Source organism: Physella acuta, unplaced genomic scaffold, assembly GCF_028476545.2.
Source record: "Physella acuta isolate Inbredline_101_S28 unplaced genomic scaffold, ASM2847654v3 ptg000466l, whole genome shotgun sequence".
Classification (NCBI taxonomy): Eukaryota; Metazoa; Mollusca; class Gastropoda; family Physidae; genus Physella; species Physella acuta.
The window spans coordinates 859,394-874,546 of NW_026731985.1; the positions used below are offsets into that span (position 1 = coordinate 859,394).

Here is a 15,153-nt window from a genome sequence, read left to right on the forward strand (position 1 = left end):
GTCCCCGGGCGCCGACCGTAGGGGGCGCCAAAATGGGTTGGAAAAAAATTGAAAGTTTGAGGGGGGGGGGGGGGGTGCAAATTGAAATTCTGAAATGTTGTTCCCGAGGGGGGCGCCAAACTTAAAGTTTGTCCCCGGGTGCCGGGAAGGGTCGCTACGCCTCTGCATGTAGGCTTGACAAAAAGTTGGTTTTATTATTTTGAATATCAGGCTACTTGTAATTTTTTGGCGACTCTTTAATAACAGATCCAAACGGTGGCTTTGAGTGCTTCTTTCAGACATTTTTTTCCTATGGGGGGGGGGGGGGACTTGAAATTTTCGAGGGCGCACTTAAATTTCCCAGGAGAAAGGCACTGTACCTACATCATTTTTTATAAAAAATTATATAGGATCTATTTTTCCTATTTCGGTATGACTGGTGTCAAGCGAGTTGGTCATCAAACGTATCAGCATCTTGGTCGGTGGAGTGGTGGTGGATACATTTTACTTACTTTCAGCAGCCCAGTTTTGGATATTGTTGATCAGAATGTTCAGCTGAGTTGAAAAGCAGGTTTTCTTGAATTCCTCTTATAATACAAATCACGGATATTATGTCTGACCCACCAAAAATGCAATAATATCATTGCTAAATGTACTGTCTGACACGAAGGCATGCACGAAATATTGATAGCAAGGTATATGTATAATCTAGTTTTCCAAAAGAAAAACCTGCTGAACAATACTCCATTTTGGCAGAATTTTAAAATACTGATACTGTGCAACACTTGTAATAGCAGTATAGAGTATTTTCTTAAATATCTCCAAAAAACTACTACCCTTGGTGGTTAGCCAATCAATTTTTATACAGAAAGTAAAAAGAAGACATCGAACTAACATTTTTTTTTTGTTTATTTGGTCATGTACAAATGTTTTATATCTTGCCAAAAACCATTCACACATTCACATTTGAACTCAACCAGGCTTTATAAAGCAAATTTAAAAAAAAAAAAAAAACATACAGGCAACCAAGATGGTACCATAATACAACACAAGACTTTTCACCAGCACATTTTCCATAGAAGAAAAATAATGTTCATCACAATGTATTTGTGCACATCTCAAACCACATAATGTATAAGGATAGCACTGTCTTTGACAGAACCAACTCTTGATTACAAAAATACATGGGCAAGTTACAAGTGTTGTCAGGCAATACGAGTGTCTATAAGGATGACCAGATATAACTGCTTGATAACAAATATTTCTATGTAACATTGGCTCATTCAGAACAAGCACACTATCTCCCAAATGCACTTGGAATAGAAAATGAACAGAGCTAGAGTCGTTAAGTGATAATCCATGGAAAACAAACATCTTCACTTAAAACTGAAACTAGAAAAATGTGTAACGGTGACATATAAGGAGATTCAAACACTAACCTAAATGTTGACCATCTATCATAAATAGCTCTGTGCATAAAATAATCTTGTAACCTTAGATATTGTACAGCACTGTCATGTTTGGGATGCGACCTGGAGATATGTCTTGAATGGACATGAATAAATATGTAGCAATTCAATGAAATAAGAAAATAGCCATCACGAGCATACATTTGTCCAGGGAGAAGGGACTAAGTAGTGAATGAACATCAAGTAGTGAAGCAGCGTCTAAGATTGTGTCTACACAGCTGAGGGATTCTGTTAGAACAGAATTTAAATAATATATTTCTTAGTATTTAGGTATTGTTAAATGTTTGCTTAGATTTAAAAAAAATGGAATGATGTATATTTTATTTTGCTTTATAATTTTTAAATAAAAAACTAAAAAAAAAAAAAAAAAGACTAGCTATCTACATTAATGAAATAAAATACATCAAGTATAGTATAATTAAATTTAGTGACAGAACTTGTTTACCAATGGTAATCAAACCAATGGTTATTATTATTATACTTGAAGATATTGAATTTTCTACTCTAATTATTGTTAATATTAATGTTACTTTAAACTGAAAATTCTGAATAGTTGTCTTCCTAAACCATCATGAAAAAACTAAAACAGTACAAAGTAATTAATGCAGTTTTATCAGGAATATTTTAAAATCTGAAAGCAAACTACTGAGGTGCTGTGCGTGTTTAGAGCTGCTTAATTAACATAATTATAGTTAAAGGAAAAAGTACACATTATTCACTTTTAATTTAGAATAGGAATATAAACTGTTAGTACATACAGCTAATGCTACTTTAAAACAGTTATTCTAAACAAGTTTCACCCTGTTGATCTGATTAGCGAACAGATGCAATCATTTTTTTATATAAAAATATTTACATGTAGCCCAATGCCATAACAGGCAAAAAGTCTAGCACACAACTACATAAAAGTTTAGAACATTTTTATTTCTTCATTCATATCATTATTTTTTTTGGAACAAACAGGACTTCTTTAAAATAGAATAGAGCAAATATTTGCATATTACTAATACTCACACAATAAAATATGAAACTTCTTTTACAAGGAATTTTTAAAATGACTTAAATATAAATATATTAACTATTCACCATTGATTGGTGTCGAGTGTTAAAAACCTAGGAACAAACACAAAATACAATGATTTAACACACTTGAACCTTCCCTACGGCATCAGCAGCACTAGAATGTTAAAGAGACTGGGAAGAATTTTCTTCAATACAACAGGTACCGGTCCATATCATTTTAACAACAGAACTGTGCAAACAAGTGCTATGATGAAAAACTGCTTCCCAGAGTTGTAGAAACTATCAGGTAATATTAAATGGAGTGCTTTAGGTAGGATCATTGTCAAATCACAATTATTGATAATGATTTACAACATGTTCAGGTGATTCAGAAATTAGCTCATCATCAAAAGCATTTTTGTAATTGTTATTAGAACAAATTTGTGTAAAGAAAGCAATCCAAATCCAAAAAAAATATTTGCCCAGTGTAACTAGTATAAACTACAAGCTAGTATTTACATCATTGGATGGGGGAGGAACAAACATGACAAATAATGAAGAAAAAAAAATGAAAAGTATGTACATTAACATGCATATGTGTAAAACTTATCACTGAGTCACTAGAGGGCATGAAGTGCCAACCATTTATGGCTAAGACTTGTACATTTCATTAGCTGTTATTTTTATCCTAATTATTTTTTTTTATACCCGAGCTCTTTTTCTTTGTTACAGACTTAATACTACAATCATCAAAAACTTTTCTTTAAACATCAACTTGAACACATAAAAAAGATCTAGTTAGTAATTACTTTAAGTGGCTTATTTTTTTTTAAAGTACAAAAAGTCTTTGTCAAATGATTGCTACACTGCTGATCTGGTCAGGTATACGCATAGAAATAAAACTGCAGCTTAACACCAGAAAGGTTCTATGGCACATAATGACTTGAACCTCAAGAACATGGTCAGATGAGATTAAAAACCAAACAGAGAACTACAGGAAACAACATTGTACACTACCAAAGTGAAATAGTCAGTATTTTAAAATATTAAAAATAAAAATGTGTGTAATAAAATAGATTTATACTGCAATTATTATCAAAAGACGAGCTACAGTAGTTTTCAAAGAAGACAGCAAAAGTTTCCAATCAAAATGTTTGCTTATTACTAAATGAAAGATGCGTTACAAAAATGTTTGGTTGATGTGTCCACCCAGAGTAACATCTCTTGCAGCTGAGGACATGCAGACAAGACACCACGCCTCGCATCTTGGGACTCCATGGACTATTAGGTCTTCTCTAATATTGTAGTGATGAGAATGAAGAGGACTTTGTGAAATTTCAGCTGAAGTACTATCACATGAAAGCTCAAGTGGTTTCAATTGTTTGACATCCCTCTGGTGACTCAGTGCTTTTTGTCATTTTTGGCGTTTAGATTTAGCGCGCGGTCGAGAATTTTTCCACCTAAAGCAACCACAGCACCTGGAAAATAATTATAGTATGTTTTAAATCTTAACATTCCAGGTGGAAAAGAAATAACTGATTATTGATCATCAAAGTAATAGTGAAAATAAAATATTTATTACCAAAAGCATAAAACCATAACATATTTCATTTCATAAATTAATCTCAAAAGCTTCTAGGTATAGCTAGTTAACTTTTTTTGTTACATGTATGTTAGTTTTAACAAACTCTACAGTTGTGATTATGGCTATATTATTTAAATATTGTCTTTTATAAAAGGTTTGTACAAATATGTGTTACAAGAAAATTTAAATGGAGTATGTAATACAGCATAACATTATGACTTGCTGTTTTTTTTTGTTAACAAAGATCAGACATGTAAAATTAGACTTGATTTCAAATTAATAAGTTTACTTTGAATTTAAGACATTAACTTGAAAAGATTAAAAACAAAACAACAACCAAGAGTAAATGAGAGTTGGTGAGTTTTATGAAAAGTATGTCATTTAAAAAAATTTCCAGAGGTGTAATGAGAATCATGCTACTGGTACATTCATTGTTAAATAAAAGACTGGGATCACTGAAATTTAGGAAAAAATTTAAAATTAATTGAGACTGTTCAACATTTTTAAAAAAGTAGGTGGAGGGCAATCTTTAAATTGTATTAGTTTTAGCAGCTGTATTAGTTTCCTCAATTAGAAAGTTAGTTTTTTTTTACTTCAAAAAATTAAAACAGACCACTTTTTAACTGCGGCGTCCCTTCTTCTTCTTGCGACGGCGGAAGAAACAGCACCTGCAAGAAGATAGAAGTGGACGTCCAGAAAAAAAAGCTCATGATAGGTTGACTAAGAAAAATAGAAAAAAATGTCTTGATCCTCAGTTTTTTAGCAGCATGAATATTTTGGAATGTAGTCATGGAAATTAGAAATCATAAAAAAGAAATACAGCTATCATGAACAGATCTAAAGTGAATATATCCATTTAGTTGGAAAGTGTTTGGAGTAATCCAACTTAGCAGTTTTTTTTTAGGTTATATTTTTCATTTTACACCTGTAGAATTTATTAATTTATTTGATAATAATTGTTTGTTTTATCAAAGTTATGTAAAAAAAACAACATGCCATTTACAGGAAATCATGTCAATTAATTAGATAAAATATAAATAATATTTATCCATCTCAATGTTGATTATACAAAATAAAAGTAACGATAAAATTATTCAGCCATTTAATTTTGATAATTTATAAAACCCTTCAGCCATTTAATTTTATTACTGCAATTATTTTTGAAAAGCTCAGGCTTCTGATATGTTTATTAAATCTGTATTTTTAATATTTTCCCAATGATGTAAAGGGAAAAAATACTATCACAAATTGGGTGCTATAAAAGTTGAATTTGCTTAAGAACATACATTTTTAAATAAGAATACAAACATTAACAAACTTAAAAAGCAACTACATGGAAGTATAAAAATTAAAAAGTACTTACTTAGTTTCATCGTTGATTTCAACCTCAGGCTGTGCAGTAATGGGGGTGTTAGATTGAGTGTTAGGGTCCTCTGGAGCAAGATCACCATTAGTAGAACTTACCACCTGAAAAATAAGCACAAAACATAAATCATAAACATTGATGGCCATCTTTCAAATGTAAAAAATATTTTGACAAAATAATGAGCACATCTGAAACAATCTTTGAGCAATGTTCATACTATCTAAACAGTTAAATAAAAACAACTTCTAGAACTGCATGTTATTAAATCAGAAAATGTATTACTCAATGTAAGAAATGTAACACACTGTTAAAATTAGTTTCAAATAACTTACTCATCTTTTTTTTGCAGCAAAATATGAGTAAAAGCATGCAAACATATATAACATGCAAAATTCCTAAGAAATTATGTTCCAAACATTTCTAATAATATTGCAATTTGTTAAGCACTACCCAAAACAACTACAATAATGTTTAACAAGCAAATTAATTACGTACAACACTATTAGACATATCTAACTTAAAAATCTGACCTAAACAGGACATTTTAAAATGGATTGTCTACATTGTCATGCAGTACATAAAGTATTTAGATAGCAAATAATAGCTTTTCAAGATTTTAATTACATTTAGATTAGTATTTTCGATAAATAAATGTAAAAGCTTAAAAAGTGCTTTTCAATACTATGTGTCTTTAGATACCATTAGCTATCATTCAAAACTGTAAGAAATAAAGTAATACTTCTAACTGAGACATGTCTTTTTGTATCAGTTGTTAAGCAGAGAAAACAACCAAATGCTCCTGTCATTTTTGTTAGTGCAAAGAGATAAAAAATCCTTATCAGCCAATTAATGAATTACATAGTAATTTAGAATTATTTGAAAAAAAAATTAAGTTTCTTGTTCTGTTAAAGACACATCAGAACTGTTTCAAGCTCAAGGACAATATGAAGAAAATAAGTGCACTGAATCATAATGTTACAACACAATAATACAACAAAGTTATAGTGGCATGCTGTAATAAATGTATACATTGTTTTATGTCCTACAATTTTATTAAAATAATTATAATTATCTGTTAGTTATTAAACACACGTTTAAAACTTAATCAATGATTCACTAATTAAGGAACAATGTTATTTATGATTAACTGTTGTAAGCTTTAAAGCTTGGGATATGGGATAAGTATGTTGAAATAAATTATTTTTAAAATTTTCCTCATATTAACTAGTCAAAAGTTTAAAGAAAATTTTCATAAGAGCTTATGAGTATTATTTGCTATATCTTAATGTGACCAATCAAAGTGAGTAAACATATACTTTAAAAACAAATCTAGATATTTAAAGAGCAGCCATGTTTTGAGAGTATGAATGTCTGATGAAGATTAAGTGATGTAAGATGGACTAAATGTGTGAACAGAGCAATATGAATTATACCTACTGATTAAATAACAAGTAATGATAAGAAGTGATATCCCCCTCTCTTTTTTTTCTATTGGCAAAACAACAAAATAAAGGCAACAGTAGTCTATTTTAAAAATTATATTGAACTTTATACATTAGTTTCTATTCTGAGTTGTGTTTCACAAAATCATCATCATCTAACCAATTGTTAACTTCACTAACCCAATCAATATTTCATTTAGAGGAGATAGCCAGCTTGTATTCACCAATTTCTGAAAAGCATTCTTTACATTTTTAGCATCAAGTGCAAACTAATGGATGGTTAGGGGATATACAGATCTTTAATTTCAAACACCCATCATTATGAATAATTAAACACAAAGTTCAATTAAAGACAACAAAAAAATTAGCTAATATGAAATATAAAACAAAATATTTAACAACATAATAGTAAAACAAAATAGTGTTTTAGTTTTTAATGTGTACAGTTGCTTGTTACTGAATTTTTTTTGTTGCTATCAACTTAAGCACAAATTTAAGTGAATGAACTCCATATATATTGGTTGATAAAAGGTTTTTCTGCACTAAAACTTCACCAATTTTTTTTTTACAGAATAAGAGTGTTTTAGAACATAATATTTATAGCACATTATAGTTTAAATAAAAAGTACATACTTGAACAAGCTTTCGTATTACTTTTTGTTTTTAAAATTCTTAACATAACCATGTATTGCCATAGTAAAAAGCCCTTAAGATAATAAAAAATATCACACCTCAACGTAAACTATAAAAATAATGTTAGGTTTTAACAGTTAAGCATGCTGATTAGAAAACAACTGCCAATTTAAGACATTATAACAATTGTATCTCTATCGCTCAGTAAATGAACCTAATAAATGTTAAAATAATAAAAGCATCAAAACATCTAAACATTGGAGAGAAAAATACCAAAAAAGATATAAATCTAGCATGCTGTGCGCTACTAGTGACATGAGTGTAGGAGGGACACCCTTGACAAGCAGCACCTAGAAAGAAAGCAAAAGGAAAATGTCCTCAAGCCAGTCCCTACTTGGGTTGAGAGAAGGAAGCCTACCTGCACGGAACCCCCATGCCTATTAGAGGCCAAGTTGTCTCCTAGATATTGTCTTGGCTGTTCACCCCAGGCATGCTGACCCCTTTGATTAGAACTTGCCTGAAAGGCAAATCAGTATGGTTAAGAAAAGATAAAGAGAAGATCATTTTAGTTTCTGAGGGTCCCTCCTCAAAAGTAGTCAGTAGTTGACAGCTGGATCATAACCAAGGCACTAAGCATAGGAGCTACATGCTATCAACAGGAACAAGATTACAAGTAGAAGAATAAAGATTTAGACTAGCAATTTCATGTTCCAATGGCAATGGTTATCCTATAAAGCCATACTTATTGCTCAAACCATCCTATTTTGCAACCAATATATTTTAATGTATAATGAGGGAAGCTTTTTTAGGGAACGATTACTTTTACAAGAATTTTTAGCAATAGCTAACAAAAAATTGATTAAAATTATATCTAAATCTATATTTTTTCATGCTAAAATTTAATGTTTGATAAATAATTCCTAAAAAGTTTAGTAAAGGATTTTCTGTTTACTATATAGTATGTTATATTTTTAAACACATTTTTTAAAGTGCTATTGTTCTCAGTACACTTCATAGTTGCTACTTATTCACTAATTTTGCCTAGAAAGTTCTTTCATGTAGCAAATGTACACCCCTAGTGCATATATTATATTGGGAATTTGCAATATGATTTAATATGACAACTGGATGTACAAACCATATTTATTTTAATTTTTTTGGCTCAGCTCTTTGATATTCACATTAAAAAATAAATGTTTATCACTTTATATTCTTTGTGCTTAATTTTGACACACCAGAACTTAATAAAGTAATCCATGCAGAGACTTTTTGCTCAGATATTTTAGTAAATCATAAACGTTTAGGAACAATGTTAATATAGTTATCATTCCATGCAAACCCGACACTCAAAACATCAGATGTAACAGAAAGAGTATTAATGTGTAAGGTATTCTGAAAATTGAACATTTTAGTATAGACACGCCAACCGTGAGAATACATTCAGTGCATTATCCACTGGTATTCAAACTTCAATACATTTTTTTTAAGATGCGAAGTTATAACAACTTAAAAGTATTTTTAAAAAGGTAACTGGTTGTTATGCTCAAACTTCTTACAAGAATTTTTATAAAGCTAGAGAACTAATCTATTGCCATATCCAACTAAAATCAAAACATTGTTTCCACATTAAAATATTTAACTTGATTATTAAATTAAAAAGCTGTAAGGTAAGAAAAAAATCATCGGTAAATGCTACAGCAAATAATTGACAGGCTGACTACTTCACAATTTAATTATTGGTTTAATCAGAGTATGTAAATACAGGTTGTTAGAAGTCTTAAAAAGTTCAGATAAAATAATAAATGGCTGTAAACATTACACTACAAAGTTATATTGTAAATTAGCTTAGTGTCTACATTAGCTCATTCTGCCTTATTTAAGATCCTTTATAAAAAAAAAAATTCATTCTCAAGAAATGGTCACATAAAGTAGCATTAGTAAATAAGTTATACTAAAAAAATAAGCAGTTGTCTTTAACAGTGGCCCTATTATTTAAAGAACTTCAAATTGCTAAAACAACTTGTTTATGTTTATGTACATAACAAGTATTAACTTCTGCCCCTTAAAATTTGAACAAGAAAAGAACATAATTTGTTTTGAGAAAAACAATTTGCTATTCAAAAATTATAAGCATTATAAGCAAGCAAGAAAAACAAAGTTAAACACAAGTAAATATTTCTAAAAGAAAATAGATTATGTTATAAATCAGTATAAATTTTTAAAATTCACACAAAAACAAAAAAAAAAGGATAAAAATCCTCATAACCTAAAAAACATTAAAGACAAAACCTGATTCTCTTCACTAAAAGAACTAACTGCTAGTTTCCTCATTAACATTAGTGAATAGTTAAAATATATTTTCAAAATCTATTATCTTAAAATTGCAGCAACATGCATCTAGGTATAGACAGTTTAATACTCATCAAGGTTTTGCTGGGATTAATGATACAAATCTGAAATGTTAATACTAAGCATTCTGAAGGAAGTAATGAAACCTTTCTAAACCAACTTCAATTAAATGAAAACTTAAAAATGTTACTTCTATAAAAGTTTTTAAAAAGTGCATTAAAAACTTCAAACTAGGAAAAGAATTTTGTGTGCATTTACACATATGCTCATTCATTACTCCTTAGAGGAAGAAATGAGAAAGAGCAGAGAGTTACAGGTATGTCCAGCATATATAGGGCTGAGGATAAAGTTACCTGCTGGGCAGTATGCCTATCTCTGCCCTGGTTGACTTCCCTCTGTGGAGATACAGTATTCTCAACAACACTCTGTGGGGTGGACTGGCGATCGAAAGGCGAAGAATTAAGCATTTTCTTGACTGAGAGGCCATGCTCTAATTTAAACTAACTTCTGTAATTATTGCCAAACCTAGCATCCCTCTACTGAGTATATTTTAAAAAAATAAATGAAACTAGCAAATAATAACCAGCAAATATTTGCACGTAAAACTAAAAAAAAAATGTAATTCACAGCTTTTTTAATTCAAATAAAAAGGTAACAAATACAGGGGAAAGCATCTACAGGAAAACAAAAACAGGATATTAAGAAAGACACAAAAGAAATCATCTACAGCAATTATAGAAGTTAGACAAAACTTACTAGACTATATTTAATACTAAAATTGTACAAAAAAGTTTTAAGAATTTCAGTATAAAAGAAATGGACCAACGTTCTGGAACATCAAGAAGAAACACATACAAACTGGAAATTGCAACAAAATAACTAACCATCTGTTTTCCAACCCAGTCAAACTCCCAGTCACAAACATAAGTCATTTTGTCCATGAGATCTGTAAAAAGCCGTCGCAAATAATCATAGTCCGGGGTTTCGAAAAAGTCCAACTTTCTAACATATCGTAAATATGTAGCAAGTTCTTCTGAAAAGAAAAAAATTATTTATTTAGAGAAGTAAATATCTGTATGTAACCATTTCCACTTACTTACAAGTTAAAAAACTGTAATGAAATAATTTTAACAATTTTACCTTTAAAAACTAAATTACCTGGGAAATTTTCACATAAGACTTCTATAGGTGTAGCCCGTTTAGTATCACCAATTTTCTGGTATCTTTCCTTCAATGTGTCAGCTTTTAAACCTTGCCAAGGCAAGCTGCCACGAAGGAAGTACATGAACATGTGGCCAAGCGCTTCAAGATCATCTCTCCGACTTTGTTCTATAATAAAATTTAATTGCATTTTCTTTTAAGCAATGAGATCCACAAACATATTGGCTTAAGATTTAATATTAATAAAGCAGATGTTCAAATACTGTTTTAAGTCCTAGTTCTAATGATTTTACTAATATAAAAATATGCAACTACAAACGTCTAGCTATCACATCTCAAAGCCATAAAAGGTTTTTTCTTTCAATATGGTTTAACATGTAAACATTTACTTAGTGTACAATATAAAAATCTACTTACCTTTGCCAAGATGTGTGTTTATACTCATGTATCTTGCTGTCCCTGTCAGGCTTTTATGTTCTCTATATGGAATATGTTTGTGAGTTTCTGGGTCAATGTATTCTTTGGCTAGACCAAAGTCAATGATGTGAATGATATGCTGCTTTTTAGTGGATTGCCTTCCTATCAAGAAGTTTTCAGGCTTAACATCTCTGTATATCAAATGCTTTGAGTGGACATATTCCATACGTGTTATCTAAAAGAAAGAAAAATAATGAAACACACAAGGACAAAAAAAAAAAACAACTGAATGATTGGTACAAATTATCTTTTACACATAGCTAAGCAGCTAAATTGTTAAGAAAAATGGAAAAAGTTGAACTTACCAACTGAATCGCAATCATAAGCACTGTTTTAAGAGTAAACTTTCTATCACAGAGATCAAACAGATCTTCTAGACTGGGTCCTAGAAGTTCCAACACAAGAGCATTGTATTTTCCCACAGGACCAAAGTAGAACACATTTGGCACACCTTCTGAAAACCATACAAAAAATGAAACAACATAAAAACACACAAGTGTTAAAATACTATTTTCTTACAATCATAAATCTCTTCTTTTTTTTTGGCAGTAACTACTTATATGAGAGTCAGTAAAACAAAACCTATTCCAGTGCTTTATTCAAAAGGCCAAACAATTTGCTGTACTCACCCGGCACTGAACCTGAAAAAAAAAGAAGTAGTAGGTCTTTAGTATAATTACTATTTTAGCACTTATTAAAAAATGCACTGTATGTTGAACAATATAACTTAGCTTAAAGATTTGTAAAACAGCAAAAGCATAAACTATTTTTAAAAATGTAAAGCTTACCTGACTGGCTAAGCTGTTTATAGAAGCGATACTCCAAGTGTAATTGAGGAGCTCTTGACTTCATAGGTTCCTAAAACACAAGTTAGCCTCATAAAAATTTGTTATCTCACTGGCTTACTTAAAAACTTTATGACCCTAAATTTTTTTTTAGCATTTTCTATGACTATAGAGTGGTTTAGAAAACATTGGGGACACTCAACAAGCCTGCAGGGTGAAGGTCAACACACAAGAATGAAACAAAAACTTGACCAAGCTCTATTATGTATGACAGAAATAGTATATAACCAGAGCTTAAGTGATAGAAAACAGCACAAAATAATTAAGAAAACCAAATATAATTTTTTGTGCCAGTGACACATTCTAAATACAAAGTAGTTGTGTCAACTTATTTAAAGAGAGACTCACCAATTTAATGGCCACATGTTCATTGTTGTAGAGATTTTTACCTGAAAGTAAGAATTGAAAAATGATTACATAGGTTCCAATAAAAAAAAAGTTTATTCATTGCCTTTGACCATCAACATAAAAAATAATAATTATAAGCCAAATAATATTTCTCACACATTTCATTTCCACAAAATATAATTAAAAAAAAAAAAAACTACCAATAATTCTAGTAAATTATCTTGCTAGAGGCTAAAGATGAGATGACAGTAAAAGATTAAGTAATACTGTTCCAATAGAATTTATAGACAAGTAATAATGTAGTATAGATATAAAGTTACTTCTCATAATATTTTGAAAAACTGTTGGTTTAAGCAAAAGAGAATAGAATAAGACTTGGTTATTTAATAAGTAATTTTAACTATATTTAGTATTCTATCAATGTAAAAATAAAAATGTAAAACTGAATCATTTGAGTTTTAAAAAAAAGGTTTAGGATTTATCTTTATGCTTGCATTATGTACGCCTTATTTATTTGTTTAGAATTTTAGAAGGACATTAGAAGCTGAAAATAGCAATGAGCATGACAACTTATGTAGACTCAAGATTTATGGTGTATTTCTAATTAAGAGTGCTATAAATTATTTCTTTTTTAAAATGTGACTGCTGTAATAATAAATGCCTTAACATGACCTTTCTGACATACATAATTAGAAAGCTGATCCTACACAGGAGGCTTCCATAGACTGAATGGAAGGCAATATTTTCTTTTACAGGTGATCTGCATTTGTTTACTGTAAAGCACAGTAACTGACCAGCTTCTTGCTGTTAAAGTTAAATTATGTGTCTTTTCAGCACACAATGTTTATAATTGTATTACTCAGTAATACATACATAATGGGTTCAGTGATACAGTAATTTACTGTATCACTAAACATGACTATTATGTATTTATTTTTAAACCGCTAAAATATTCTTTAAAAATAATAGGATGGAGAGTATATGCATTCAGAGACTATACTCTCTCTGTGTGCTTTCCCATACCAGTCAGTAGTAGACATAAAGAAGACTAGTCAAATGATTTGAACCTATCACTAAAAATAAAGACATATAATAAACACAATGGGGACATCATTGCAGTAGAGTACAAGATTCTACCCGAAGTAACCAGCACCACCTAATAATTAAACTGTAAGATGTCACCCACATTTTTTAGAATTGAAACAAAATTAAAAGTGGACAATGGTAAAAAAGATTTAATTAGGCCTAATAATCAGAATACACCAAAAATTGCATTATTATCATTAATTTATTTTTATAAAAGAAAGCCATACATCTTAAAATTTTGACAAAAAGTTATAGTACCATATAACTTCAATCCAAATGGACTACATATTACTGTTGATCAGTAATTAGGGTACATGTAAAAACACAGGTAGGACAATACATATAGATCTAGGCCTACGTGACATTAAGGAATGATTTAAGCATGAAGTTTTTTTTCTGCTGATAACCCTAATTTCAGGGCTTGGGATTAAGTTTACAATATTACTCAATTATGTCCTACCAATGTTCTTACAAGTAGCGGAAACTACTACTGCCGTTTAAATACTCACCCACTCTTAATTCTCCAAAATTTCCACAACCTATCTTTTTGCCCACTCTGAAATTAGGACCCACCATCAACACTCCAGTGTTACTGGAAGAACCTGGGCGCTGTGAGCTATGCATACCGCGAGAACTTGCAGACTTTCTTCGAGTTGATTCGTCTTGCTTCTCGAATTCCTTTTTCGGTGTAGTCATTTAGAAAATTTAAAAACAAAAGTGTCCTTATTTATATGATTAGACGAAACTAATCATAGACAATAAGGACTATTGAGCGAGACTTGATTTATCTGCAAGATCAAGGACTGGACTTGACAACTGTGATTACAGTTTTCTGAGTAAGAAAGGGACAATGATCTCTTTCTAAGTCTCAGTTGTTTTAGTGAGAAGAAAATTTCATGAGTAAAGTTGTGTGGCTGCCCCATCTAAAAATATTTTAATTAACACTCTATGGGTCTTTTCATACATTATTTCGTGAATTTCGAAAGTTTAGAACATTAAAGAAATGACAAGCAATCACATTCTGGCAGAATTTGTAATGAACGAAGACTCTTCTCAGATTTCCCAAACAAACAGAATACACTCTACTTGTTTTTCCTGTCTTTTGTCCAGCAGTAACAAGCGCCTTATAACTCAGTTATCGCCGGAGATGATCAATGCGCCCTACAGTAAATTAAAAAAAATATGCAATTAAACATAGACTATTAGTCCACCCTTAACATATTTTAAGAAACAGAATTTATAAATATAATTATATACAATAAAAAAGGTTTTCTATCTCAAATTATTTTATTTAGCGTACTAGATTATGTTGGCGTAGCAATATATAACCGGAAGTGTAAAAAGATGCAGTCATCTGCGCAAGTCGAGACCTCGTATCCAGGCGGAACGAACTTAATATTTACGTTTCCCT

At 30.5% G+C, this 15,153-nt stretch overlaps 1 protein-coding gene across 6 annotated transcripts; it reads right to left on the minus strand.

Annotated features, from left to right (window-relative positions):
- Window positions 1–870: 870 nt before the first annotated feature.
- On the minus strand, window positions 871–15,131 carry LOC131943765 (casein kinase I). 6 transcript variants are annotated; one of them, XM_059304029.1, is made up of 14 exons: window positions 15,043–15,131; window positions 14,252–14,903; window positions 12,657–12,697; window positions 12,252–12,321; window positions 12,093–12,104; window positions 11,769–11,917; window positions 11,404–11,638; window positions 10,984–11,154; window positions 10,710–10,858; window positions 10,179–10,262; window positions 7,895–7,993; window positions 5,399–5,502; window positions 4,649–4,703; window positions 871–3,928 (listed from the first exon to the last, which is right to left on the minus strand). In XM_059304029.1, exons 2-13 carry the CDS (start codon window positions 14,436–14,438, stop codon window positions 4,655–4,657), a joined length of 1,350 nt encoding a protein of 449 aa, XP_059160012.1. In that variant the 5' UTR covers window positions 14,439–14,903; window positions 15,043–15,131; the 3' UTR covers window positions 871–3,928; window positions 4,649–4,654. The 6 variants fall into 6 exon arrangements, with proteins under 6 accessions (XP_059160012.1, XP_059160015.1, XP_059160009.1 ...); XM_059304032.1 differs by lacking the exon at window positions 7,895–7,993; XM_059304026.1 differs by lacking the exon at window positions 4,649–4,703.
- Window positions 15,132–15,153: the final 22 nt, after the last annotated feature.